The sequence below is a fragment of the Phycodurus eques genome, chromosome 23 (assembly GCF_024500275.1).
Source record: "Phycodurus eques isolate BA_2022a chromosome 23, UOR_Pequ_1.1, whole genome shotgun sequence".
Taxonomy (NCBI): domain Eukaryota; kingdom Metazoa; phylum Chordata; class Actinopteri; order Syngnathiformes; family Syngnathidae; genus Phycodurus; species Phycodurus eques.
Window position 1 is genome coordinate 4,978,085 of NC_084547.1, and position 27,632 is coordinate 5,005,716.

The following is a 27,632-nucleotide window of genomic DNA, read 5'->3' on the forward strand; positions in this document are numbered from 1 at the left end:
CACGATACAATTTTTGTTTTGTTTTTGTTTTTTTTTTTGGTTTTTTTTTGCACACAAGGACGGGATCCCGATGAGAGGACTATCATGTCCTATCCTCCGCAGGCCTGTGAGGAAGACGAGGGCACGGCGCTTCATTCCGAGGGAGGAGATTTTGCGGAAGAAGGCGACGACGACGACGGCGGCGGCGGTGGTGGAGACTTATTAGACGCCAGAAGCGACATCAACTCGCCGGCGGCGCCTCGGCAAACTGCAGCCGCCCCAGGTACGTGAAGGCGTCCCGGGTGAAAACAACACTTTGAAAACGACGTTTGGACGCCCGGTCCTTGCAAATAATGCACGTTTTAAGCACCGTTACGTGCACTAAACACGCTCGCTCTTCTCGGGAACTTTGTGTCCACGACCAAAGTGTCATCTTCCGCACCCCCAACCCCCCTTTCACGCCGTGACACAGGAATGACAGCATTCCAGGACATTTTTCGTGATGCGTTCAAACGCAATCGGGGTAAATCGACACACAGGACGATTGCTGCTGCTTCGCGGGTGACTTACAAACAGGTTTATCTCAGGTCTATTTCGCATTTTGTCTCAAATGAGTCTAATTTCGGTGAGTTCTAGAAGTTTCCGGGACTGCTAGTAAACGGTGTGCAAAGTCGCGTCTTTCTAACGTTTCTAACAACAAAGATTGGAATGGGCGAGACTCGAACACGCCGGCGTGTCAGATTGATAAATGAGCTCTTTAACCCCCTCGTGACCTCCGCGGCCCGAGTTCGAGCCCCCGCCCCTGCACCGGCGGGGCCTTCGAGTCCCCGAGCTCGAGTGAGCACAGCGGCCGCCCCTCGGCGCGCCGTCGTCGGCGTTAGCATCCGAATACTTACCCGGGAAGTTGGACGATTTAAACACATTCAACGCTTGTTACCAGACTGCATTAGCCAGGGTTAGCTAGCAAGCTCGAGTGCATTCTCGGCTACGATGTTTTTGTTTGGGAATATTTCCCATTCTGTTAAAGCAGTGGAACTGTTTTTTGAACTATTTTCCTGTATTGCAGCTGCTCTTTTCTCAAGGCAGCGCGGTGAGCTCGTGGTTAGAATGTCTGAGCTTTGAATCTGTTCTCCCTGTGCTTGTGTAGCTTTTCTCCGGGTGCTCCAGCTTTTCTTCTGCATGACTAAAACATGTATGTTAGGTTCATTCAAGGCTCGAAATTGTCCGTAGGTGTGAATGCTTGTTTGTCTGCCCTGCGACCAGTCCAGTGTGTACCGCAACTCTTTCCCAAATGTTAGCCGGGATAGACAGCTCACCTGTGAGCCAAAGTTGGACAAGCTCGATAGAAAATTGCTTTTTGCGGATGTTCCCGTGAAGCGGCGTTTGTTGTGAGTCAATATCTCAAGCGGGGACGATCGCACATTGTTTGTCCCTTTCTGACGATTGTCTTTCTCCCTAGAAGACGAGGCGGACGCGTCCGACAGGGAGTTCCCGTGTAAAAAGAAAGGACGGCCAAAGAAAAAGAAGGACAAAGAGGGGGAACCCGTAAGGGAGAAAAAGTGCAAGAAGATTGTACGTCGGAGCGCATCTGCGTCGACCGCTCGGTCTCATCGGCCGCTCGTCACCGTTTTGTCGTGTGCTCAGGGCAGCCACGTAGAGCGGGACTCGGCGCGGGAAAGGGACTTCGACGACCGTTCGGACAGCGAGAAGAAGAAGAAGAGGAAGAAGCGCAAAGAAAGGAAGGAGAAGAAAACCAAGAGGAAGAAAAAAGATGACGAGGACCGAGACAGCAGTCAGGAGGAGACCACGAGGGTAAAATAAAATAAAATACAGATACCTGAAAAATGCGGAGTCGTGGTTGCGGTTTTGATGCTCGGGCTTGTCTGACCGCTGCTTGCTTGTCAGCAGCCTGCCGAGCAGAAGACTTCGGCCCAGCTGGCCGAGGAGTGGGGCCTGGAGGATGTTGACCGTACCTTCACCGAGGAGGACTACAGGCAGCTGACCAACTACAAGGCCTTCAGTCAGTTCATGAGGTGCGACTCGCGCCACCGCCCGCAGAGACGCTCCGGGTTTTGCTTTGCGGCCACAGGGACGTACTTGTATGTCGCCTTCTGCCAGGCCCATGATCGCCAAGAAGAACCCCAAGATCCCCATGTCCAAGATGATGACCATCCTGGGGGCCAAGTGGAGGGAGTTCAGTTTCAACAACCCCTTCAAAGGCAACGCCGCCGCGGTGGCTGCGGCCGCCGCCGCCGCCGCCCTCGCTGTCGCCGAGCAGGTCTCCGCGGCGACCGCCTCGCCTGTGCCGCCGCCGCCGCCTCCGCCCGTCCGAAAGGCGAAGACGAAAGAAGGCAAAGGTCAGTCCTGGCTGCTGTGTTCTCCCTGTTCTTGGTCCCGCTCGGTTCCAGTCGGTTATGTTCATCGCGGAAGACCCAAAGGCCTCTGGAAAGTCCTAGTACACCGAGTCCTCTTTAAATCAGTGAGTAGAAGGGTTTGTAATTGCTTGTGGATGCCACAAGACGGCACCAAATGACGACTTTTGTCTAAATGAAGCTCCTCAACTCCCTTTTAAATGATTTCCTTGGCACCGAGATGCCACCACATGCACTCAAAGCAAAACTGTGATTGTTTTGGACTGAGTACAGAAACAGCAACTCGTCCCCCTTCCCCAAAAAACTGAACAACACTGAAAAAGCTCATAAGTACGCAATACAGTGTTCCCTCGCTATCTCGTGCTTCACCGATTGCAGATTCCGTGCAGTGCGGATTTCTTTTTTCCGCCGTACTGCAGGATTTTGAGTGCATGCTGTTTTTGTGGCAAAACAAATTCTTCCTAGCCTAATCATGTAAAAGCTGATTTTGCAAAACAACACTACGGATACAATATATGCACGTGAGGTGCATGTTTTTATTTTTGTCCACTCGGGGTCGGGATCCTCACATTCCAAGCTATACTAAGGGTGACTTTGAATGCGCGTGGCTCCGTAAGGCCGACCCGGTGACTGCCGTGGGTGTCGACGGTAAGGTTCCTAGTTCTGGGGTAAAAGAAATGCGGTCGAAATGTTACATACGCTAATAACGCTGAGTTTTGAATGTGCAGGTCCGGGTTACAAGAAGCGCAGTAAAAGCCCTCGAGTCCCCGACAAGAAAAAGGCTTTGGCCGCGGCCAAGGCCAAAAAGATGGCGGCCGTTCGGCTCAAACCTTCTCACGTGTGCGCCAAGCGGAAGAAGAGCTGCTCTGTGAGTACGAGCGCGGCGTCCGCGCGGGTGACGCTTGCGGGCGGGCTAACCTCGCGTCTCCGTCAGAGCGACGACGTGGACGAGGACGATTCGGAGCGGGAGGACTCCAGCGTCCGCGGGTCCTCGGTTCGCTCCGACAATTCCGGCCGCGTGAAGAAGAACAAGCGCGGGCGGCCGGCCAAGAAGAAGAAGAAAAGTAAGCGTCGCCTGCCGCATTGCAAAAGTCATTGCGAGAAAAATAGCAACGTATTGTGAAATAGAAATAGAAAAAAAGAAAAAAAAAAACGGTTTATCCTCGCCCCTCGGTTGGTGGGAGGATCTGACGTCAAAAGAGGACAGACGAGGCAGAAAACACAGAAATGAGATCTACCCCCCCAGTCTCTCGCGTACCTTCCAGTCCCCGGCGACGAGGAGGGCGACGGCTACGAGACGGACCACCAGGACTACTGCGAGGTGTGCCAGCAGGGCGGCGAGATCATCCTCTGCGACACGTGCCCGCGAGCTTACCACCTGGTGTGCCTGGAGCCCGAGCTGGAAAAGGCGCCCGAGGGCAAGTGGAGCTGCCCTCACTGCGTGAGTCCGGCGACGTTTCGAGCGTTCCCGATCGCCGCGCGGCTTCCGCGTTGACCCTCTCCTTCCGCTCTGCCCTCCCCCACACAAGGAAAAAGAAGGAATCCAGTGGGAGGCAAAAGACGAGGACTTTGAGGACTTTGAGGAGGAGGCGGAGGAGAGGACCATCTCGGAGGTCGGGGCGGGGGTGGAGGAGGACGACGACCACATGGAGTTCTGTCGGGTGTGCAAAGACGGAGGTGAACTGTTGTGCTGTGACACCTGCACATCCTCCTACCACATCCACTGTCTCAACCCTCCGCTGCCAGAGATCCCCAATGGAGAGTGGTTGTGTCCGCGATGCACGGTTAGTTCCGCCGACGCTCGCCGGCTCCCGCGCGTGCCTGTCACGTCACGCGCTCGCTGTCGGTTCGGGCTGGGCCAAAATCTTTCCACCGGAATCCAGTTTAATACCTTTGCTTATCGCATTTTTCTCTCCTCCTCCTGGGATTTGCTTTAGATTTCCTCGAACTCCCCGAGACCCCCGTTGCCCTTTCTTGGCGCGGCTTTCCGTTGTCAAGGTGAAGAATCGACATTGCGGAATTGCAGCCTACTTCGCGTCCAAACAAGGCGGGAAAAGGCACCGGGCCGCTTCCTGTTAGGTCGCTTAGCAACCGGCGACAAATATGGCAAGCTTGAGTGCGGTGTGAGAGGCTCATAGATTCAGAATAGATGGAGAATTTTTGAATGGCGGAAACTGGTGCTTTTCTAAAAAAATATCCTGAGCCATAAGTTCGAATTCATGACTAAACTCAACTCAATCGCCCAGCCCCTGCCGTCATGTTATTCCTTCTCTTCTCTTTCGCATCCACACTTTTCATCCATTGGCTCATTGTGTTAACCTTCAAGTGCCCGCCCATCAAAGGACGCGTGCAAAAGATTCTTCACTGGCGGTGGGGGGAGCCCCCGCCTGCGGCCCCCGTCCCGGCGCCGGACGCGGCGCCCGACCGCCCGCCGCCCCCCGCGAAGGGCCGAGCCCAGCGGGAGTTCTTCGTCAAGCTGGCTGGACAATCCTACTGGCACTGCACGTGGATCACAGAGCTCCAGGTGAAAACCAAATCTGGGTTCCCACATCAACAAATGTAAAAGTTACCTCTTCCTTTTTTAAATTTGTTTATTATGTGTGTGTGTGTGTGTGTGTGTATATATATATATATATATATATATATATATAAATGACCCATATATATATATATATATATATATATATATATGGGTCATTTTCAATATAATGTGATCAATAACAGTAAAGAAAAAAAGATCGAGTTAAATACAACTGAACTGTACTTAGGGAGTGATTTATTTTTATTTTGTCTTTCCCCCGTGTACCAGCAGAGGGAGCCTGTGTACCACTAAAAGGAAACATACCTTTTCAATAAAAAAATGCTTTTTTTCCCCCTTTAATATGATCCGAACCCTCCAGTTGGAGATCTTCCACTCGGTGATGTACAGAAACTACCAGAGGAAGACGGACATGGACGAGCCGCCCGCTTTGGACTACGGCTCCGGCGGCGAGGACGAGAGCTCGGTGGGAAAAAGCGAGAAGAGGCGCGCCATGGAAGACGAGTACTACAAATACGGCATCAAGCCCGAGTGGATGATGATCCATCGCATCATCAACCACAGGTGAAAGGCGGATGATATTCGTAGCGTCCTTCTTTGCCTCGTCCTTCTTTCCGTCCTTTTCTCATTCCTTTCTGTGTGCCAGTGTGGATAAAAGAGGGATGTGCCACTACCTGGTGAAGTGGCGAGACCTGACCTACGACCAGTGCACCTGGGAACGAGACCACATGGACATCCCCGACTTTGCCATCTACAAGGCCAACTACCGGAGACACAGGTACGCCCCTTTGACCCCTCGCGGCGACGCGGCCCGCGCTTACCCGACGTTTCCGCAGGGACGCCGTCACCGAGGAAGACCCCGACAAACCCCGCGGGATGAGGAGCAAGAGTCGGGAGGGCGAAGACGAGTGTTCTCCCGCCTCGCCCGTCACCGACGTGAGCGCCCGTCACACGGAAGTGGCTGCGTGTCGCTTTAAGAAAAACGCCGAATCTTCTTGCCCCTCGCAGCCGACCATAAAATACGAGGAGCAGCCCGACTTTGTGACGTCGACGGGCGGCACGCTGCACCTGTACCAGATGGAGGGTCTCAACTGGCTTCGCTTTTCGTGGGCTCAGGGCACCGACACCATCCTGGCGGACGAGATGGGTCTGGGCAAGACCATCCAGACCATTGTCTTCCTCTATTCGCTCTTTAAAGAGGTACGCGCGCTCCAGCAACGCAGTGCGCCAAATTTTTCACACCTTTTTATTGGGCCAGTATCAGTAGTTTGCATTTATTAAGTCGTACAAGTTGCGATACTACGAGAATTAAGTTAACGTAAGTAAGTAACGAAAAAGTCGCAATAATATGCGAATGAAGTCTTATTTTGTTTGTTTTTCTTTAGAAGCCTTTTCTTTGTCTATTTTAGGGTCACACCAAGGGCCCCTTCCTGGTCAGCGCCCCGCTGTCCACCATCATCAACTGGGAGCGGGAGTTCGAGATGTGGGCGCCCGACTTCTACGTGGTCACCTACACCGGCGACAAGGACAGCCGAGCCATCATCCGGGAGAACGAGTTCTCCTTCGACGACTCGCCCGTCAAGGCGGGCAAGAAGGCCTTCAAGATGAGGGTGAGGCCGAGTCCCGCAATCGCGCCGCGAGCGCTCGCGCCAATGACCGAAGGCTTCTCGTTCAGAGAGAGACGCCGATAAAATTCCACGTGCTGCTGACCTCCTACGAGCTGGTGACCATCGACCAGACGGCGCTGAAGTCCATCGACTGGGCCTGCCTGGTGGTGGACGAGGCTCACCGCCTGAAAAATAACCAGTCCAAGGTACGCCGAATCAACACAAATACCACGCCTGCCCCGAAATGCCACAGGATTTTAAAATAGGCGCATATTTTCCAGGAAAAAAGTCATCATGCTATGATAACAAATTCATATTTTGTAGAAAAAGTCACAGTATATGAGAAAAAGGTTTCAATATTACGAGAAGGCTTTTTTTCCTGAGAGAGGTCGGGAGCCATATGTATTGTATGTATGTACAGTAAGTACATACAGTACCAGTAGTACTGCTTGTGTGACTGTCCACTTGAGAAACGTACGTGATTGCCCTCTGGTGGCCGTTCTGTGTCAAAACGCACAATCGGTTGGCAGTTTTTCAGGCGCTTGAACGACTACAAGATTGACCACAAGCTGCTGCTGACGGGGACGCCGCTGCAAAACAACCTGGAGGAACTCTTCCACCTGCTCAATTTCCTCACGCCCAACCGCTTCAAGTAGGGCGCACGCACACACAAGAAGTGTTTTTAACATGAAGGGAATGTAGGTTTTTTTCTTTCTTTCAATAAACGTATGAAAATGAAGTTATTTTCCGTCAAGAAAATCAGTTCCTGTCTTGCAAAAATGAAGTCGTATTTTCGTGTGGAAAAAGTCATTGTCATAAAAGTCATAAAAAGTCACACTATAACAAGAATGAAAATCACTATATTTCAAGAATTATAGTGTTTTTTTATTTTTAAGAAAATCATGTGACTCAAGTGGCTTTTTTTAGGAAAATGATATTAGAAAATGGTATTTTCTTGAGGAAATAAATGACAATATGATAATTAAGCTCTATTATTTTCAAGGAAAGTTGCTATATTACAAGAATGTTTTGAGGAAAAAAAGTTGCAATATTGCGAAAATTTTGGGGAGAAGAAACTTGTTATATTACGAGAAAGAAGTTGTATAATTTTACAAAAAAAAAAAAAAAAAAAGAGTTAACATACTACAAGAATCAAGTTATATTTAACGTTGAAGTGGGAATGTCCGTATGGTACGTGCTTGCGCAGCAACCTGGACGGCTTCCTGGAGGAGTTTGCCGACATCTCCAAGGAGGATCAGATCAAGAAACTGCACGACTTGCTGGGGCCTCACATGCTGCGCCGGCTGAAGGCCGACGTCTTCAAGAACATGCCCACCAAGACCGAGCTCATCGTGCGGGTGGAGCTGAGCCCCATGCAGAAGTACAAAACTCCATATCTCTTTTTTTTTTTTTTTTTTTTTTGTTAATATTTTAGTTCTGTTAATGCAAATGTAAAATGAGAACAAAAGCGGTACTGAAAATAAGCGGTGGTTAAATAGGCATTTGCTATCATTCTTTGTTTGACAGTAAACTTCAAAGATTGAAGTTGTGTTTTTCTGAGGAAAAAAAGTCGCAATATTACAAGAATCAAGATGTATTTTTTCAAAATGTTGTGTTTTTGAGAAAAATGTCACAATATTGTGCCAGGCGGTATTTTTTCGAGAAAAAGTGTTACTGAACTATGACAATCAACAATTCAAGGTGTTCATTTTGATGAGAAAATAGTCGTTTGTTTTCAATTGTTAATTGTTTACGCGTGAATAATTACTGCTCCGTCAATGCTAGTTTGGGTAGCCAGCCTGCGGTGTTTTGCGTCGTTTGTCTGCACGAAGGTAGCAGCCTTTCAAAAGGCAACGTTAATGTGGTTTTGTTAAAAATACAACATGTAATTCTCTTGGATTGCTGCTTAGTTTGACAGTCAACTTCAGCGAGCTCGAAGCCAAACGGTTTGTGGTTGTTCGACAAGCTGAAAGGGTTGTCAAATGGAACAAGGCCTCCGTCTTTTTGGTTTCTTCCGTCCGTAAACACAGAAAATACTACAAGCTGATTCTGACCAAGAACTTTGAGGCGCTGAACTCCAAAGGCGGCGGGAACCAGGTGTCCCTGCTCAACATCATGATGGATCTGAAGAAGTGCTGCAACCATCCCTACCTCTTCCCCGTCGCTTCCATGGTGGGAAAAGCGCTCGCGTTCCGTCACCGCCTTTGCAAAAACGCTACAGCGGCGGTCGCTCGTTTCGTTCCAGGAGGCCCAGAAAACGCCCAACGGTGCGTACGAGGGGTCCGCCCTCACCAAGGCTTCCGGGAAACTGACGCTGCTGCAGAAGATGCTGAGGAAACTAAAGGAGCAGGGACACCGAGTGCTGGTTTTCTCACAGGTATCCACCCTCGTCGCCTGCAGTTTCTCGTTCGCCACGGTTTTGGTGACGCTCGCCCTTTGCAGATGACCAAAATGCTGGACTTGCTGGAAGACTTCCTGGATTACGAAGGTTACAAGTATGAGAGGATCGACGGCGGGATCACCGGCGCGCTGCGGCAGGAGGCCATCGACCGCTTCAACGGTAAGCCCGAAGCTTTAGTTCTTTCTTTTTTTGTTAAACGCACACTATTACGAGAATGAAATCTTATTTTGGAGCAAAAACACTCAATACTATTAGAATTGTAGTCGAACAAATATTGTATGAAGTGGTATTTTGTCACAAAAAACGGTGCGACAAGACGAGTCTAAAGTAACAGCTTTTTTTAAAGAAAAAGGTTATTTTACTAGACTTAAGTTTTGTTTTTTTTACCAGAAAAAAAGTCGGCAATATTAGAATGGTCTTGTTTTATTTTAAAAGACAGTCACAACATCGCTGAATATATTAATGAACGTAAGTTGCAAATGAAGTCACCTTTTTTTGGTGCAAAAAGTCATAATATTGCCAGAATTAAGTTCCATTTGAATTGTTGTAGGAAGAAAGTCGTATTTTACAACACAAAGTGTTGGAGTCCAGTATTTGAGTTGCAATTAATTTGCCCACTTTTTTCTTGACATTAAGCTTTTTAAATAATAATAATGACAATAAGTATAATACTCCTTTCCCGTGCGATACCGCTTTATCCCCCAAAAGAATTTTTTTTTCCCCTCGAAAATATGCTTTTTTTTTTTTTTTTTTTTTTTTTTTTTTTTTTTTCCCCCTTTGCAATTAAGCCCGAATCGTCCTCGGTGCTCGGCTTTCCTATTCGCAGCTCCTGGCGCTTGTCAGTTTTGTTTCCTGCTGTCCACCCGCGCCGGAGGCTTGGGCATCAACTTGGCCACGGCGGACACGGTCGTCATCTTCGACTCGGACTGGAACCCTCACAACGACATTCAGGTAGCGGCGATGGGTTTGCGGCCTTTCCTGTTTCCGCTCTCCTCTAAAGCGTTTTTTTTGCGCACCCTTCAGGCCTTCAGTCGGGCTCACCGCATCGGGCAGGCCAACAAGGTGATGATCTACCGGTTTGTGACGCGAGCCAGCGTGGAGGAGCGCATCACGCAGGTGGCCAAGAGGAAGATGATGCTGACCCACCTGGTGGTCCGGCCCGGCCTGGGCTCCAAAGCCGGCTCCATGAGCAAGCAGGAACTGGACGACATCCTCAAGTTTGGAACCGAGGAGCTGTTCAAAAATGGAGCAGAAGGTGACTGAGCACGGCTCCATTGTCTGATGATTTGAGAGGAGCAGATAGTCTTGTATTGTCGAGGCAAAGGAATTGGGTTGCATTTCTTTCAAGAAAAAATGGGGATATTTTGCCAAATTACCTCGTATTTTTTCCAGAGAAAAAGCTGCAACGTTACGTGGCGTTAAGTCTTATTTTCTCGACATTAAATTTGCAATATTACAAGAATTAAGTTCAACATTATTCAAATGAATTCGTTTTTTGAAAGAGAATAGAATTAAGTTATATATATATCTTTAATTGAAATAAATAGCAGTATTATTACAATTTAGGTTGTATTTTTGGGGAAAAAAAGTTGCATTCTTGGAAAAGTCTTACTTTTGGGAGAGAAAAAAAGTTGCAATATGACAAGAACTAAGTTGTTGTTGTGTGTAGAATTTGACAGAAAATAATTTTATCTGCTTTGGAAAAATGCTGGCAAATAGCAACATGAGGAGAGAAAAAAATGAAGCGGCGTGAATACTTTCCGGATGTACTCTATACAGTATTGTTGCGCAATACATTGCCTAATAATTGACTCGGGCTCGAGTTGAATCGATCGGCGGTCCCTGACAGGTATGAAGAATCCCTCGGGGGATAAAGCGGAGGACGAGGGCAACGTGATCCACTACGACGGCGCGGCCATCGAGAGGCTGCTGGACCGAAGCCAGGACGCCACCGACGACTCGGACGTCCAGAACATGAACGAGTACCTCAGCTCCTTCAAAGTGGCCCGCTACATGGTCCGAGAGGAGGACAAGGTAAGAGGCGAAGGGAAGAAAAGGATTTTTTTTTTTTTTTTTCTATTTCACTTCCAGCTTTACCTTTTTTGGGCTGTTGCTAGGAAAGGGGGGGAATGTTGGCAGCGCTGCCGCATTCATCTTGGTTTACGCCAAAAAGCGGTGAAATAATGAACCGAGAGAAGCAAAATAGCGCTGCAGATAACTGGGGTGATAACTCACGCTCTCATTTCTCATCGGAGCTGTATAAATATATTGACGGCCGCTGCTTTAATCCGCTCCTTGCGAAGAAACATCTGTATTTCAGTATGGAGCTTGAAGACATTAGCGATGGGGGCAAAGAGCTCGTTCACGCAGCACAGATATGCGAGATTATGGCGTGCCTGCTCTTCTCCCACACTGCTTATCGCAGTGTTTCGCAAACTTTATTGAGCCGAGGCACATATTTTGCAAAAGAAATTGAAAAAGATTTTTTTTTTTTGCTTTGAGTTGCAATAAAAAAAAATAAAAATACAATTGAGAGACGGGCGCTGTGTGGTGGCAGGAACTCAACTCACTCACTTCACAACAACGAGCAGCAGTTTGTCAAATAGTTGTTTAATGCCGCACCGAGTTGCCGTTTACTGTCAAACAAAACGAAGCAAAGCGAATAAAACCCGCTTCTTCAAACAAGCACGCAGCTTTCGCCTTTCGGAAAGTCCGCTTAGCTCCGTGTGGCGAGAGACGATCGTATCGCCACCTGCTTTTGGTGCTCCAGATCGACGAGATCGAGCGAGAGATCATCAAGCAGGAGGAGAACGTGGATCCCGACTACTGGGAGAAGCTGTTGCGGCACCACTACGAGCAGCAGCAGCAGGACCTGGCCAGCAAACTGGGCAAAGGCAAGAGGAATCGCAAGCCTGTCAACTACAACGACGCAGCGCAGGAAGACCAAGGCATGGCCGTTTTTTTTTTTTTCTTCTTCTTGCTTTTCTTCTCCTGGCGGCGCCGCGTCACGTTGGCCGTTTTTCAGAGTGGCACGCCGACATTTCCGACAACCAGTCCGAGTACTCCGTGGGCTCCGAGGAGGAAGACGAGGATTTCGACGACCGTCCGGAAGGCGAGTCGCAAATTCGCCGACTCTCAATCCCCGTTTAATTTTTTTGAAACAGATGATTTTTTTTTCACCAAATCCCTTCTTAACATAAAGTGAACAATAATAATATCATGAATACTATATTTGTATGCCCCAATTTTCCATGACTTGTGATTTCAAATTCAATTTGTTGTTCGCAATATAAGTTACCACGCGATCGGCGGTGCAATTGTGTGGTAACGTGACTGTACATTTTTGTTTTAATAGTCATAAGGGCCCTCTGAGGAAAACCATGACTAAGAAGTGGCCCGTGACAAAAATGAGTTTGACACTAAACCTTTAAACAGCTGCTTCGTTCACACACGAGGAGCAGCGAAAAAAATAAAATAAAATAAAAAAAAAAAAAACCCAAAAAACCCACATATCACAGAAGAGAATTATTCATGGTATATTTCAACACCAAAATGTCCAACCAAAGAATATTGACAATGACATTAAAGTTAACCTGTTTTGGGATCGGACTTTGTGCCAAAATGAAAGTTCAAAACTATTGCTGTAGGGCATTCGAAACATTGTTTTTGTGTGTGGGGTCTGCAAATAGCTGTACAATCAAATCAATTCTTATTTAGCTGATCCAGTTGCCTGGCACACTCGCGCAAAGCCCTTTGCCAAAACACACAACGCGCGCCGGAGACGGCCATCTCGGAGTGAACGCTCACTTTCTCCGTTCCTGACCTCCGCCAAGGAGCGTCGAGTTTTCATCATCGCCTGAAAATCATTTTGAAAGGCGAGCATGCGATACTAGATTCAAAACGTGCCTTCGCAAAGAGAATTTTTTTTCCTCGGCTGAGGGCTTGTTTTTTTTTGTGTGTTTTTTTTGTTTGTTTGTTTTTTTGAACCCGTTGATTCCCTTGCAGGTCGGAGACAGTCCCGCCGCCAGTTGAGGAACGAGAAAGACAAACCGCTGCCTCCTCTTCTGGCCAGAGTGGGCGGCAACCTTGAAGTCTGTCCACCTGCTTTCCTTTCAAATGTTCACATATATACGGTTTATATGCAGAATGGAAGCAAGAATAGCCAGCGGCATTGTAACTATTCACGTACCGCTAAATATTCTCCATAAGCAGTCGGGTATGACGTAAACCTCGGCTAAGTAGTGGAGTAACAACTATAGCTGGATAAAAGCGTAGCAAGTGAATATTGTTCTATGCAGATCGTTCTCACCAGTCTTTTCGTTCGGGTAGGTTCTCGGCTTCAATACACGCCAGCGGAAGGCTTTCCTCAATGCGGTGATGCGCTGGGGGATGCCGTCTCGGGACGCCTTCGCCTCTCAGTGGCTGGTCAGAGACCTCAGGGGCAAGACTGAGAAGGAATTCAAGTAAGTGGAAGGAGAGGGGAAAAAACAAAGGCACGTTGAAGCCAGCGCGTTGAAGCTTCAGGCTTGGCCGTGTCTCTGCCAGAGCGTACGTGTCGCTCTTCATGCGTCACTTGTGCGAGCCGGTGGCCGACGGGGCGGAGACGTTCGCCGACGGCGTCCCCAGGGAGGGCCTGTGTCGCCAGCCGGTCCTCACGCGCATCGGCGTCATGTCGCTTGTCAAGAAGAAGGTGGCGCTCTTTTTTGTTGTTGTTTTTTTTTTTAATTGAGAACTTAATTTGACAGAATCTACGTGGTCCATGGACCCTAAAAGTTTGAGAACACTTGTAGTAGCGCAGTGATTCCAAACCGTTGTGCCATCGATAAATGATCCAATTCCACTTAATTGGTGTAAAACCTTTCATCTGTTTCCTAGAAATAATGTCTTTGTTTATCCATCAATGCCAGTAACGTTTATTGACAGGCAGAAAAATTAAATGCTCTTCCGGTAGATGGCAGAAGGTAAAATGAACAAATAGCGGTACCTTGATTTACAAGTTTCATTTATTCCGTCACGACGCTCGTACCTGAAATGAACTTTTTTTTTTCCCGATCGAAATGAATGGAAATACCATCGCTCCAGATTCAGGAGTTTGAGCACATCAACGGGCGCTGGAGTCTGCCGGAGCTCAAGCCCGACGTCAGCCTGGACAAATCCTCGTCCAGAGCGTCGTCCCCCGCCGCCAAGACGGCGACGCCCACGCCAGACGCCAGCTACAACAATACGCCGTGCCACTCCAAGCCAGGTAGACGGCGGGGGCGGGGGGAGGGAAAAAAAAAAAAAAAAAAAACTTCACAGTTACACTGGCTCTCCAGCAGGGGGCGCTCCTCCCTCTGCTGAGGACAGACAGGTGAGCTCATGACGTTTTGTTGACGTATGCAGCGACGCCCGCGCCGGCGGACAAGCCTGAAAAGAACGGGAAGGAGGGCGAGAAGGAGGACAAGGAGGATGACGAGGCCCAGTCGGAGAACGACAAAGAGGAGCGCAAAGAGGTGGGAAACTCTTTTTACTTGAGTTGTGTCTTTTTTTCCCTCATTCAACTGTGGCCCTGCCATCATTGCAGCTCGGCACACCGCGAAGCGCGCCTCCTCCGAGTCCGAAAACGGAGGGCAAAGACGACGGCGACCAATCACGTGAGGAGGAGGACGACGGACCGAGCAACGCTTTGCCACAGGAGAGGAATTCGCCAGACGAGAGCAAAGTCCCGACCCGGCGGGATGGGCGGGTGCAAGAAGGGAAAACAGGTACAGTAAGATTGGCGCTTCACGAGTTACAAATTCACCGATTTGCTCGACTCACGTTTTTTTCTGCTCTTTCTAAAACGCTCAAGCCCTGTGTGTCTCTCAGATGGAGCAAACGTGGATCGGGATCGGCGGAAAGACACGGACGAGCCGGAAGCGGCAGACGCCGAGGAGACCGCCGAACCCGACGAAGGTCGATCGGACAGCCGTCAATCAAAATGCATTGTTCTTGTTTTGTCGCTCCCCTCTCAACGCCGCCCGTGCTCGTCGTCGCCAACAGAAGAGGCGAAAGGTGACAAGGACGCTGGGAAAGAAATCGGGGAGGCGAAGGCGGAGCCCGCCGAGGGGAACGGGAAGCCGCCTGCTGAGCGGCCTCGCTTCATGTTTAACATCGCTGACGGCGGCTTCACTGGTCAGTCGCGACGTGGACTTGAAATTAGAACTAACGAGGACCGTGTTTTTATCGTCTCCCTCTCCTCCACCTAAGGAAGGTGGTAAGGAAGGTATGTCGGTAGCTAGGAGGTAGGTCGATAGGGAGGTAGGTAGGGAGCTATCGAAGGAAGCTAGCTGAGGAGGTAAGTAGGCACGTGGGAGTTATTTGTGCACCGGGGAAATGATCGCTACTTCTATATGAAGTAGACGGCTGTAAAAACGCTTCCGTCTCCCTCGGCAGAGCTGCACACTCTTTGGCAGAACGAGGAGCGGGCCGCCATCTCCTCGGGAAAGATGAGCGAGATCTGGCACCGCCGCCACGATTTCTGGCTCCTGGCAGGAATCGTCATGTATCCTTGGCGGCGCGGTAACCCCCCCCCAGCCCCCCTGGCGTGTTTGTTTTTAACAGCAAACTCAAACATTAAGTACATGTTGTCCTCGCTATTTTGTGAGTCAGGGCTGCGTATCAATGACATCAATCTTGTTTTATGATGCCGCTCACACGGAGTTCTGCCATAAATTTGACATCTTGGAAAATTCCGAGTCGGCACCGAACATCCAATAGCGCTCCCATGCTAGTACAGTGTTCTTGTGTGTATTTTAACGGGGCAGCTGATACATTTCCGTGGCTTTGTGACACGTGACCTCTCGACAGCGTTGTGCGCGAATTGATCTCCGTTGTAAATGGAGTCGTTTGGAAGGTTCCTTGACCTCGGCACCAGTCACGGCTACGCTCGGTGGCAGGACATCCAGAACGATCCGCCGTTCGCCATCGTCAACGAGCCGTTTAAGTCGCAGGCCAACAAAGGCAACTTCCTGGAGATGAAGAACAAGTTCCTGGCGCGGCGCTTCAAGGTAAGACAACGCAAACGTCGTCGTCCCCCCCCCCGCCCCCCCTTCAATTTAAACAACGATAATACAGCGATTCACTGTATTTCAAATCCGACTGTTTATTTTTTGCGTAAATCTCCGCTGTGTCGCGCAAATCTGGAGTTTATAGTGTTTTGTGGCTTTGTACAGCTTTTCACGCTAATGTACTGTAAATATTGTGTAGGATTCGAAACATACAGATTTGATGCCTTCCGATGTTTTTCTGTGTAAAACACAAACACGGATAATAATGCTTGGCCAGCTCCTTAGTTAGCCTGACATTTTGTGAGGAAAGAGCGCTTTGCTGTCATCGATCACCTGACAAAATGCCCCGAGGCGCACATTGCGCTCGGCCCGGGCCAAAGTGCTGACTGCAGCCTTCCTCATCCTCTTTTTGACGGCCTCACGTGTTCCGCATCATCCAACATCCTCATTTACGGAATCTGTCGTCCCTTTACCCATTGCTCAAAATAATGACGACTTCATAATGATAAAGTTTTTTTGTTTTGTTTTTTCTTCAGCGTATTAAGATTGATTGCGTGATGTAACGTGAATAAACGGCAACGTGAATATTCGGCAAATTTGTAGCTACCTAAGGGAGGTACTTAAGGTAGGTAAGTAGGTACCGCTGATAGGTAGCTTGAAGGTACCCTGGTAACTTGTTAATGAATGTAAGTAGGTACCGAAGGAATGCGGCACGCATGGTGAGGTTTGTGGCTGACATTAGAGTCAGATTTACAGTTTATGAGCCAAGCAGAGTGGCGAATTTGTCACTGCTCGACATTCAAAAACTTGTATGCATTTTCTGATTTTTCATTTGTAAGAATGTTATTTCATCATCATTTGTTCAAGTTGTATTCGTCATGACCTGAAATGGATTTGGGCTTAATCAGAGGTGCTTTTAATCGTGGCAGGTGACTTTAAATGTGATTTCATGTCAATTCCGAACACAGCCGCATCCTAGTTCTAAGAGAGTCAGCACACTTGTGAAACCACATTTCAGATGTTGTGTTTTATGTCCCTCCTCAAAAAAACCAAAAAAAAAACGATTGCACGTTGTTATAATAATGATTTATCTTGGTCTAACTTTTTTAAATCGCAAAAACCTAGCATTTGGACAGGGGTGTGTATAAAAAGTCATGTTTATATCCACTAGAGATATAAAATAGGTTGGAAGGTACCTACAAGTTCCTGGTATTTGTTTTACAGTTGCATTGTTATATATATATTTGTATTATATATTTTATATATTTTTTTGGCAAAAGTAATACATCTTTTAATAAGTAGTCTCTATATCTATAAAGACAAAAGGTTGAGGAAGGCCTGGACTGTCGTAACTCGTCAACATTCCCCCCCCCCCCCCCCCCCCCCAGCTGCTGGAGCAGGCGCTGGTGATCGAGGAGCAGCTGCGGCGTGCGGCCTACCTGAACATGACGCAGGACCCCAGCCACCCGGCCATGGCGCTCAACGCGCGTTTCGCCGAAGTGGAGTGCCTAGCCGAGTCGCACCAGCACCTCAGCAAGGAGTCGCTGGCGGGCAACAAGCCAGCCAACGCCGTCCTGCATAAAGGTCAGCGGCACCCGCGCATTTTTTATGCGTATACAGTAAGTTATAACAACACGCAGCAGAATGGAAAAAGCAGAACGATGATCTCATGAAAAAAAATCTGTGATCCTTTGTATTTGGGTGTACTCTGGTAAGTAGAGTAGGTTGGTACCGAGGTAGGTAGTCAGGTAGGTAACTAGGAGCTACCTAGATAGAAGAGCTACAGTCGGTGTGTCCCCTGGCAGGTAGGTTGGGTCTTTGGTAGGTGGTTACCTAAGGAAGATACCCATTTATCAAAAGTGGCTACCTCAGGAAGGTACCTCGGTACCCCAAGTTAGTTACTAGGGTACCTTCCTTGAGGTACTCTGGTACCTTGATTGGCTACCCCTTCCTTGGGTACCTAAGGTAGGGACCTAGTTATCCAAAGAAGGTATCCAAGTACCCAAGGAAGGTAGGTTGGTAAGTAGGTAATATTCACTTGTACTCTCCTGGTGTTTATTTTGCACAGTTGTATTGGGTCAGGATTTTTTTAGAGAAAAAAAAACCAAAACACTCACCCTAAGGATTTGTAGTCCTTGAGTCAAATTGTGTCATTCCAAATGAACCAAATATGGTTGAATTGAATAAGAATCCTGGAAAATGATACTAATTGTATGATTACAGTCCAAACAAAACAAAAAGAAGCTAATTCCACCTGGAAGACATTATTAGCTGGGAGCGGTGGAGTCATCTCTTGTTGTCCTTGCAGTGCTCAACCAGCTGGAGGAGCTGCTGAGCGACATGAAGGCCGACGTGACCCGGCTGCCGGCCGCGCTGTCCCGAGTGCCGCCCATCGCCGCGCGCCTGCAAATGTCCGAGAGGAGCATCCTGAGCCGGCTGGCCAGCAAGGGCACGGAGACGCACGCTCCCCCGGTCAGCCGCCTCTCTTCGCTCCGAACGCAAACACTCTAACCTGTGCAGGCTGCCAGTGGAAAAATGATGGAGGGCGGCCAGTAAAAACACAGAGCCCATCAACCTGCGCTATTTCACTCCACAACTGCTTAGTCAGCAGATTTGCTTCACCATCTTTAAGCACTTTATAATGTTATTCTCGTTTCCCTTGCTGCTGCTGCTGTCTACCCCTCGTAGCACCCCCCCCCCCCCCCCACACACACACACAAACACACACTTCATAAATACCATCCTGTCTGAACTTACCCCCCTCCTCTCCACGGTGCAGCCTATCCCTCCCGGACTCTACGCCACCCCTCAGAACTACGGAACCCCCTTCGCTCCGGCCAACTACAGTCAGATGCCACCCGGATCCTTCATATCAGGTTAGTGAGCCTCTAATTTCTTTACCAAAGAGACTTTACACAAGTGATGAATTCCATCTTTTAGCGCTTAAGTCTTCATCAACACCTTTTGGACATGTGCTTGGTATGACAGTGGCACTAAGGACGGTACCCAATTTACATATTCGTGGATATTTTTTTTTTTTTTTTTGGGGAACCTATCCACCATTATTTGCCAAAAATGCCCTAAGATGCCACATGATGGCAGCAAAGCCCTTCCCAATAAAAAAGTAGTCCTACCCAGTAGGGACCCAAGGAAGGTACCCATGCATCTACGGTAAAGTTGTCCTACTTTCCGATTAAACGGGGCTTTGGGGCCATCTTGTGGTGTCTTGGTGCCAAGGAACTATGTTGAAGTGAAACATCTCGTCTGAGATGCAAACTTTGTATACTGGGGAGGAGCTAAGTTTCGGCGAGAAGAAGAAGTCGTCGTCGCCACATGTACAAGCCCACTTCCGGTGCATTTTACCAAAATCATATAATGTGTAAGCCCTTTATTTTTGAAGGGTAATGTCTTAAGATGAGTTTGAAATGATATAAAACTGTTTTAGGATCATAGTGTATGGTTTATGGTCCGTCCGGCCATCTTTCGTTGGATCCAAATGGAGGACAAACGGGGCACTCGCATAAAGCAGTGACGGCAGTGAGGAGGATTTGGTCTTTGCTTTCCAGTTCTGGACTTGATTACCCAGCGGCCCTGCGCTGATGACGCGGGCAAAAAGCCGTCCAGAACCTTGCTCCTATTTAAAGATATCCATCTCTGTTGTTGTGGGGGAGGAATGGAAAAATGCAATGTCAACATGATACTTAAATGTGAAGCACTGTCAATAGAGTGTTCATCTCAGACGCTCAAGGTCCACAATGAGGGGGGGGGGGGGGGGGGTTGGAGAGTTCTCGTGTCAGAGGCCAGACAACCACCTGAAACAGACATTAGCAAACACACTGTGTCTATATTAAGGTTGTTTTACCAAAATGTTAGACCTGTCTGACGACTCATTTGGGTCTCAGGAATGTGCACATTGTGTTTTGGCTGCGACGTCCGACCCGCCGCCTCCCGCAGCAGCTCGTGAATTGATATTCACCGTGGCATGTGCTCGCCAGACGCACTCTGTTGCTGGCCAGCATGCGTGCGTGCGTGAGTGTGTGTGTGTGTGTGTGTGTGTGGAGATGTTTAGCTAACGGAGATGTGGCAGAGATAACTGCAGAAACCTGGTCTTTCCCCAACGGCTCGAGCGCGCTACGCCGTCTTGGTGTAATTGGAGACCGAAACATCTGTCAAAGGCATTGCACGTTCCATCGGCGAAAATGTCATTATCCCCAGGCCACGCCAAGAAAACACGCAGGAGGTATTTTGAGAGGGACGCCAACCGCAGAGGCACTCTGCTCGCGTAAATGCGTGACGGAAATAGCCGCGAGTTGCCCTGCCGGCTCCCGAGTCTGCGTGCAGTCGGGTATTCGAGGCCACATCGCCGCCCCTGATTGGGGTCCTGACCAGAGAGGGAGAAAGCAAGCTGGCTGGAGATGTGATCAGAGTTAAAAACAACAAAATCCAAAGAGTTGGCCACCGTCAAGCTCCTATAATAGCCCTCTCCTCGGAGACATTCCCATGTGATCCCCCTCAACCCCCACTCACTTGGCTGCATAAAACTCCAATGTAGTCCCACAGTGCTTGTTGTGAAGTGTTTTTCAGGGGGGTCCAGTTCACTGAGGGAGCGCTCCTGAACCCCATGAACACTTCAGAGCCGCCATCCGAGGTCTCGTCCGTAACGGGCTTCGGGGGCTCGCGGGGAGGCCTTTGTTCCTTTGGGGAGGGAGCTGTGGAACCATTTTGCGTTGGTCCTCAGACGGCAGTGGCGGCTGTTCAAACGGTCGGCTTCATCGCGCTGTTGACATTTTGGCATCGTGAGCCCAAGACAACCCCTCCCAATTGTGCAGCGGTTCCTCGCCATCAAATCGGAAGCGAATGGCCACTGAGCTTAGAGTGGCACACAGAGTCTGCAGCAGATTGCAGCAGAGATCCAGAGGGACTGGAAGAGTCACAGAAAGCAATTCCGTGAACATTTTCAAGGTTCAAACATGAATTTTTCCCATTAGTTCCTTGTCAAAGAACAGGAAGTAGTGGAAAACTTTGGGATGCACCGATACCACTTTTTTACCGACAGAGTGCAGGGGACTGATACTTGGTATATTACATCTTGGAATTGTGATGAAAATGTGTTTTATTTTCATGAAATACTGTATCACTTTCACTCGCATATAACACTCTTATAGTTGACATTTTAACGGGGCCAGCGACGGGGCTCGAGATGCCTCGATCGCCGCCTGTGCAGAGCTGATCGTCTCTCTCGCAGAGCAGAATTTGCGGTCAGCAGTAGCGGTTTGGAGTATCGGAGCATTTTTCAGACTCAGTACAAGTACAGACGCACAGTATCGGCGCCGCTATCGATATCGGCGCTGCCCTAATAAAAAGCGCCGAAACATGCGACGATCCCCATTCAAAAGTTTCGAGAACGTCAATTGAAGTTCACCTGCGCACGTTTCAGTGCATTTCAGGTTCGACCTGAAATTTGACCCCCAAAAAAAGCTGACGATGTGTGTGGTGGTTGCGGCAAGGCAAAACTGCGCTCGCTGTCGCGACGGTGTGTCGTCTTCTTGAGCTTCACCGGGTCAGTGAAAGATGTCGCGCCCGCCGCTTGTTAGCCGCTCATCCATCACGTCTTCCTCACCTGGACTCGCCACGAGAGAAACGTTCCTTAATGTGCGCCACGTGGGTTCATTCAAGCACCCGCAGGACTACCGAGCCCCTCCCCGCCAGCTCCAGTAGCCGCCCTCTGACCGACTAAATCCCCGTCGCCGGGGACCAGTAAAGTGTCACATTATCGTGCGCCCCTTCTGCAAGCCTCCACTACAGTCTGCCGCTTGTCTGCCCCCACAGAAGCCACCGGCGGAGCCGCTTGGGGAGCCGGCGGGGGGCCGGCCGCTGTCGGCGTGTGCCAGAAGACCAAGGAGCACGATGTGGTGCAGCGGCAGCGGGTGGTGGATCTCTGGAAGGACGGCAAGTCGGAGGGGGCCATCGGCCTGGAGCTGCGGATGCCCAAGTCGACGGTGCACAGCATCATCGTCAAGTACCGGCTCAGCAACACGGTGGAGAACCTGCCGCGCAACGGTCGTCCCAAAAAACCCTGACAAGTGACCGTGACCGTGACCGTGCCTTGGGGAACGCCGAGGGAGAGAAGTTGCAAGTCGGAGGTCAAGTGCCACACGGGAAGCGGGAGATGTCGGAAAGTGGCACGAATGACTTGCGTGGGGGTGGGAAAACGGAGAATGGATTGACGTGGACCTCAGACAAGACTGCATGTTAATGCAATCGCAGGTTTTCAGGAATTCAGAGAGAGGAAGACAAATACATTCCTGATTTCCTGAGCTCCCCCCCCCCCCCCCCCCCCTTTTTTTTTGGTTTTTTTTTTTGGGGGAAAAAAAAAAAAAGAAAAGTTCCTCTTGAATCAATTCTTCATCCACCGGCATAGTGAAGGAGCCTTTCTCCTGGCTTTGACCCTATCCTCCCTCATTCCACCGCAGTCTTCCACTCCCCCCTGTCTGCGCACATACACACGCACACGCGCGCATACTGTCTGGACCCCACACAGAATCTCGCAAAGAACTTCACGTATCTGCTGACTTTGAGCAGAGGAACGACAATGGCGAAAGTCATCCGGGAACACCAAGCCCTTGGACACACAGCGTCAGGGTTGGGGCCAAGTCTTCATTGTCTCGCTTGAATTGGATTTGGCTCTTTAAACAGTTTTTCTTTGTGGGGGGGCATGTGGTTTGGATCAGTTCGTTTATGCTGGTCTGGTCTGTGGATGCTTTTGGTAAACTCTCAATTAAAGGAATCCGAGGTGAGGAAAGAGCTTGGTCAAGTTTGCGCGCTTTCGCCGATCAGTTGCGATCAATTTGCCGACATTGACGCCGCTGGTGGAAAGCCACAATTCCGATGTCGATGACTCGCTGTTTATACCGATGTGGGAAGTCACTATGCATCCATTTTCTGTCGCGCTTGTCTATGTTAGGGTCAAGTTCACAATGAACAACCTGGTTTCATATCATTGTTGAAAAACAACCTCTATTATCCTTGCGCTTGTCCTCATTTATGCTAAATGTCAAACAACTTGGTGCGTCCCAGTGTTGAAAAAAAAAAAAAAAAAAAAACCCCAGTTTTTTTTCCGCCCATCTTGACACGTGGTCTATCCCGCAGGTATTTTTTTGTTTAGGCCACGCATCAATTCATTTTCTATGGCACTTGTCCTCGTTAGGGTAAATTTCTACGCAGTTCATTTCGGGACGCTTGTTGATATCTGTTTGGAACTTTGTACACAAAGATTCCCAGCAGCGGCATTTAGCTTCTGGCTTTTTAAAATGTATTTTTTATATCCGCGAAAGAAGCAGACTTCCCCTTGTGGATTTGGTGGAGAGCAAAAGCCCAAAGAATGCTTCTGCTGCTGCTGTGTCATGGATGTGTGTCAAAGTGGCGCTCAGACACCCGTGCAAATCACTTCCAACCTCTGATTTCCTGCTCTCCCTCTCGATTGAGAAAGTCCAGCGGCGTGCGGATTTATGAAAGCCCAGCTGGAGCGACTCTCCGCTCTGAAGTCGAAGCCTGCACTTTTCACGTTGAGACACACACACACACACACACACACACGTTTGGTCCAGAATAGAACTCTTTGGCACGGCTACAGTCGACCGAGCTGAATCTCTGCCTCGCTCCGCCAAGATGGCAGCGCTCTTGTCGCTCAGATAGCAGACGGGACCCACCGGAGAGAGTTTTTTTATTATCTGTTGGACCTGAGTTGCTTCATCTGGTGCGTGCTGAGTCGCTCCAACACGATCCCGAGGTCAACGGATGTCATCTTTGTCATCGTAACTGCGAGTTATCAACAACCTGGAGCATACCAGTGTTGAAAAACAACCACCATTATCCCCCAGCCCTCCTCACCCCCTTTTGACACATGGTCTAACCCGTGAGTCAATTATGCCATCCATCCATCCATTTTTGTATAGCGGTCGTTCTCGTTAATGTCCTGGGTGAGCTGGAGCCTATTCAAGCTGTCTTTGACCAAATGTTACCATAAAAGGCCACCACAAAAAACAATATTTGGAGCGGGAAAATGTGCCCGCGCCCTCTGGCGGACGAGCTATGCGCAACGGCTGATTCTCTTCTTTGTTCACCCAGTCTTCACCTCCTTTTGTTTTAATTCTCATGTGATACCCTCCCTTCGCTCTTTCCATTCCCTCCGTTGACCCCCCCCCCCCCCCCACTGGCAAAACGCCATGAATCGAGTTAGTCTTGCCTCCCTTATCGCGCGGCAGATCTGGAAGCGCTGTTATGACATTCGAGCCGCGGTGCGAGCGCGCCCGTCGTCTATTCCTGGCTTTTGTTTGGGAAAGGAGCTGTAAACTCTCCGTCGCACTCCCCGAGAACATTGACGAACGTGGGAAGCGTATGCACCTTCGTGTCAAATGCTTGTTTTCGCCACCGGAGTGCCACAAGGCTCCATGCTAGGGCACCATTGCTTGCAGTGCATCCGGAAAGTATTCTCGACTAAACTCCAACTCTGCTTCTCCCTCCCACCCCACCCTCGCAGTGCTCAACGGACCCCCCTTGTCCGTCAAGAAAGAGCGGGAAGGAGATCTGCGACGGGAGCAACGTAGCGGCGAGGTCATCTGTATTGACGACTAGGTTAATGCCACCTGGCGCGTGCGCACACACACACACATACACACACACACACACACACACACATAAGCGTGAGTATTCAAGCAACACTAAAAAGAAACAAAAATGTATACTATGAGAATGACGTCGATCTTTTTTTGATGGACTTTGTTCCAACAAGACGACGTTTTGTGACTCTTTTTGCTTGGAAAAATACTGACTTTATTCTTGAGTTGCTTTGCAAGATTGACTTTTCCCACTTAAAAACACATTTATTTTTAAGACTCCAACTTTTTTTCTCTGGAAGAATATGACACAATTCTCCTAGGTTTCTGACGAAATTCTCCCAAAATTTGATTTTGTTCTTGTAAAATAATTTTACAAAATGGTCTTTTTCACATTAAATTACAATTAAAAATATCAAAGTATGACTTTATTGACTTCTCGCTAAATTGTTCTCTAAAAATACGACTTCATTCCCGCATGATTATGACTTAATTCTTGAAAAATTACCACTTCCTGAAAAAATCCGACTTTGATTTATTTCATGAAAAAACGTCTTGTCCGATAAGGTAAAATCGCTGACTTTATTCTCATAAAATTATGACCTTATTTTTGTAAGGCAACAGATTTCCTCAAAAAAATAAACTTTGCTCCCATAAAAACTTTTTTTTAATGTTTTCAAAGTAACAGTATTACTTTATTCAGGCAAAATTACGACTTTTTTCACAAATAAATGAAATTTATTGTAAAGAAATCTGGCCTTTTTCTATAAAAAAATAAATAAAATACTTTATCCCCGAAATATGTGACTTAATTCTCGCAAGACTATGGCTTCGTTCTTGTAAGATTTTCTACAAAAAAATGACGACCTTGTTTTTTAATATTTAGATTTTTTTTCTTGAAAGACTCATCACATTACGACTTTATTCTTGTAGAATTATTTTTGCTTTCTTTTCACTGTGGCCCTAATGCACGCGCATACACACACACACACAGTTGCAGTTCTCCTAAATTCCTTCGCTTTTCTGCCTCAAACCAAGATACTCCTCAACAAGCCTCCTCTTCGGAGGCTTACACACACACACACACACACACACACACAATCACACTTCACTCCAGCAGCATCCTCGCGCTCAGAGCTGCATGCAAATTTCTGGTGGCATGCATCAACCATCAACACAGTGTACAGTCGGATAATTCTCTTTATACCACGAAGCTCCCAATGAATGTTTCTGATGGTTTGCTAACAAATCAGTATTAGCCAACATCCCCCCCGCCCCCACACGCACACACACACATACACACTTTTTAGTTCTTCGTAGTTGTTGCCTAGTTTCTTTTTTTTTTTTTTTTTTTTTTTTTTACATCATAACGAGGATCAAACGAAGAAGTAGCTTTATCATGCCTCCATTTTACATTTGGAACTTGCAGATGATGTACATGCACACACATATTGTTAGTGTAGATTTAAAAAGTCTACACACCCCCATTCAAATGCCAGAGGTGTGACTGCAAAAAATGTCAGGAAAAGCCTACTAGACCATCTGAACTTTATTTGAGGTTAATCAGAGGCGCTTAAAGTGGTGGCAGGTGTTTGCTAACTCATTTGAGATGAGTTTGAATGTGATTGGTTAATTTTGAAAAAAGCCACATCCTGTTATGAGGGTGTGCACACTTGTGCAACCATGTTATCTCAGTTGGGTATTTTTAAATTCCCCTTTCGAAAAGGTTAGGTTTTTTTCTATTGAGTTGTACAGGTTATAGGTTACATTTATGTTTTAAATGATTTGTCTTTCATTATTTGTATATCACAAAACCTGCCATTTGAACAGGGGTGTGTAGACTTTATATATCCACTGTAAACACCAGCCACAATATATATACGTCTGATAACTAATTGCCTTTGGTACGCAACATCGTAGAAGAAGAAAAGACAGCAACAAAAACGCCTTATTAAAACATAATGATGGACAAAGTGAATGGAAAAAAAAATGTTTTCATTTCATTAAAACATTTCCAAACTAAAATGTTGCCCCAAAAAAGAAGCACTTTGCTTTGTCCTTTTTTGTTTTGTTTGTTTTTTTAAATTCTTTTGTCACTACGCCTATCAAATGTTGGCCGGCAATGAAAGTATTTACAAAAATTGCGCATCTCCTTATTTTTTTGTTTGTAATAAAACAGAATGAAATGAGACACACTCTCTGCGAACACTTTTTTGTCGAAGTGTCAGAGACTAGCTGTGAAAGGACGGGCACAAGTAAAAGGACCGTCAAATGTCGCGCTCGCCGAGCATGTTGACGAACGTGGGAAGCGTGTGTATGTTAATGTCAAATAAGTGTTTTCTCCACCGGAGTGCCACAAGGCTCAATGCTAGATCATCATTGCTTGCAGTGCATCCAGAAAGTATGCACAGCGCTTCAATTTTCAATTTTTCCACATTCTGTTACGTTACAGCCTTAGTTTAAAAAATGGATTCCATTCATTTTAATCCATAAAATTCTACACACAACACCCTATAATGACAACATTAAAAAAATATTTTCAAATTTATTGAAAAATAAATTTGAAGTGTGTCCTATTAATATAGCCATTTCCTGAAATTGATTAATTCGTAAAATTATTTATTTGTTCACGCATGTCTTTCATTATTATTAATTATAATTAGAATCATGATAAAAACATATATTTTTCAAAATTAATGCGTGTAATAAACTTTGTTGCATTAACTTAGCCGTTTTTTTCCTAAAATTGGTTAATCAGAATGTTTTGTTTTTTTATTCATTTGTATCACTTTTTTAGTAATTGGATAGTTGTAAATACAATTTAAAAAAAAACATGATAAGTCTACAATTGAACATGTAACATTATTCAAGTTTTCTTTTATTTTTGGTTTAGTAAATACTTGTTCATTGATTTATTGTAACTAATAAATGATATATTATATATTGCGAATGAGGCGGCACGTTTGCCTCACAGTTATGAGGACCCGGGTTCAAATCCGGCCCCGCCTGTGTGGAGTTTGCATGTTGTCCCCGTGCCCGCGTGGCTTTTCTCCAGGTACTCCGGTTTCCTCCCACATCCCAAAAACATGCA

The 27,632-nt window shown here is 47.6% G+C and overlaps 1 protein-coding gene across 6 annotated transcripts; it reads left to right on the forward strand.

The window, feature by feature from the left end:
• The first annotated feature begins 47 nt into the window (after positions 1-47).
• Positions 48-26,732, forward strand: chd3 (chromodomain helicase DNA binding protein 3). Of its 6 annotated transcripts, none has more exons than XM_061668648.1 (40): positions 48-262; positions 1,439-1,551; positions 1,624-1,791; positions 1,888-2,012; positions 2,098-2,336; positions 3,080-3,219; positions 3,286-3,415; positions 3,617-3,792; positions 3,881-4,135; positions 4,678-4,875; positions 5,252-5,454; positions 5,537-5,668; positions 5,727-5,826; positions 5,899-6,090; positions 6,300-6,500; positions 6,566-6,703; positions 7,028-7,149; positions 7,705-7,878; positions 8,528-8,669; positions 8,743-8,874; positions 8,940-9,057; positions 9,725-9,849; positions 9,922-10,153; positions 10,748-10,932; positions 11,669-11,846; positions 11,924-12,010; positions 12,904-12,989; positions 13,228-13,361; positions 13,444-13,588; positions 13,981-14,143; positions 14,281-14,390; positions 14,462-14,642; positions 14,746-14,832; positions 14,920-15,051; positions 15,313-15,421; positions 15,794-15,926; positions 17,315-17,510; positions 18,235-18,398; positions 18,706-18,802; positions 24,466-26,732. In XM_061668648.1, exons 1-40 carry the CDS (start codon positions 85-87, stop codon positions 24,558-24,560), a joined length of 6,015 nt encoding a protein of 2,004 aa, XP_061524632.1. In that variant the 5' UTR covers positions 48-84; the 3' UTR covers positions 24,561-26,732. The 6 variants fall into 6 exon arrangements, 5 of the variants coding, with proteins under 5 accessions (XP_061524632.1, XP_061524628.1, XP_061524633.1 ...); XM_061668644.1 differs by lacking the exon at positions 24,466-26,732 and adding an exon at positions 21,756-24,459 and having other exon boundaries at positions 1,442-1,551; XM_061668646.1 differs by lacking the exons at positions 48-262; positions 24,466-26,732 and adding exons at positions 434-502; positions 21,756-24,459.
• The last annotated feature ends 900 nt before the right edge of the window (positions 26,733-27,632 follow it).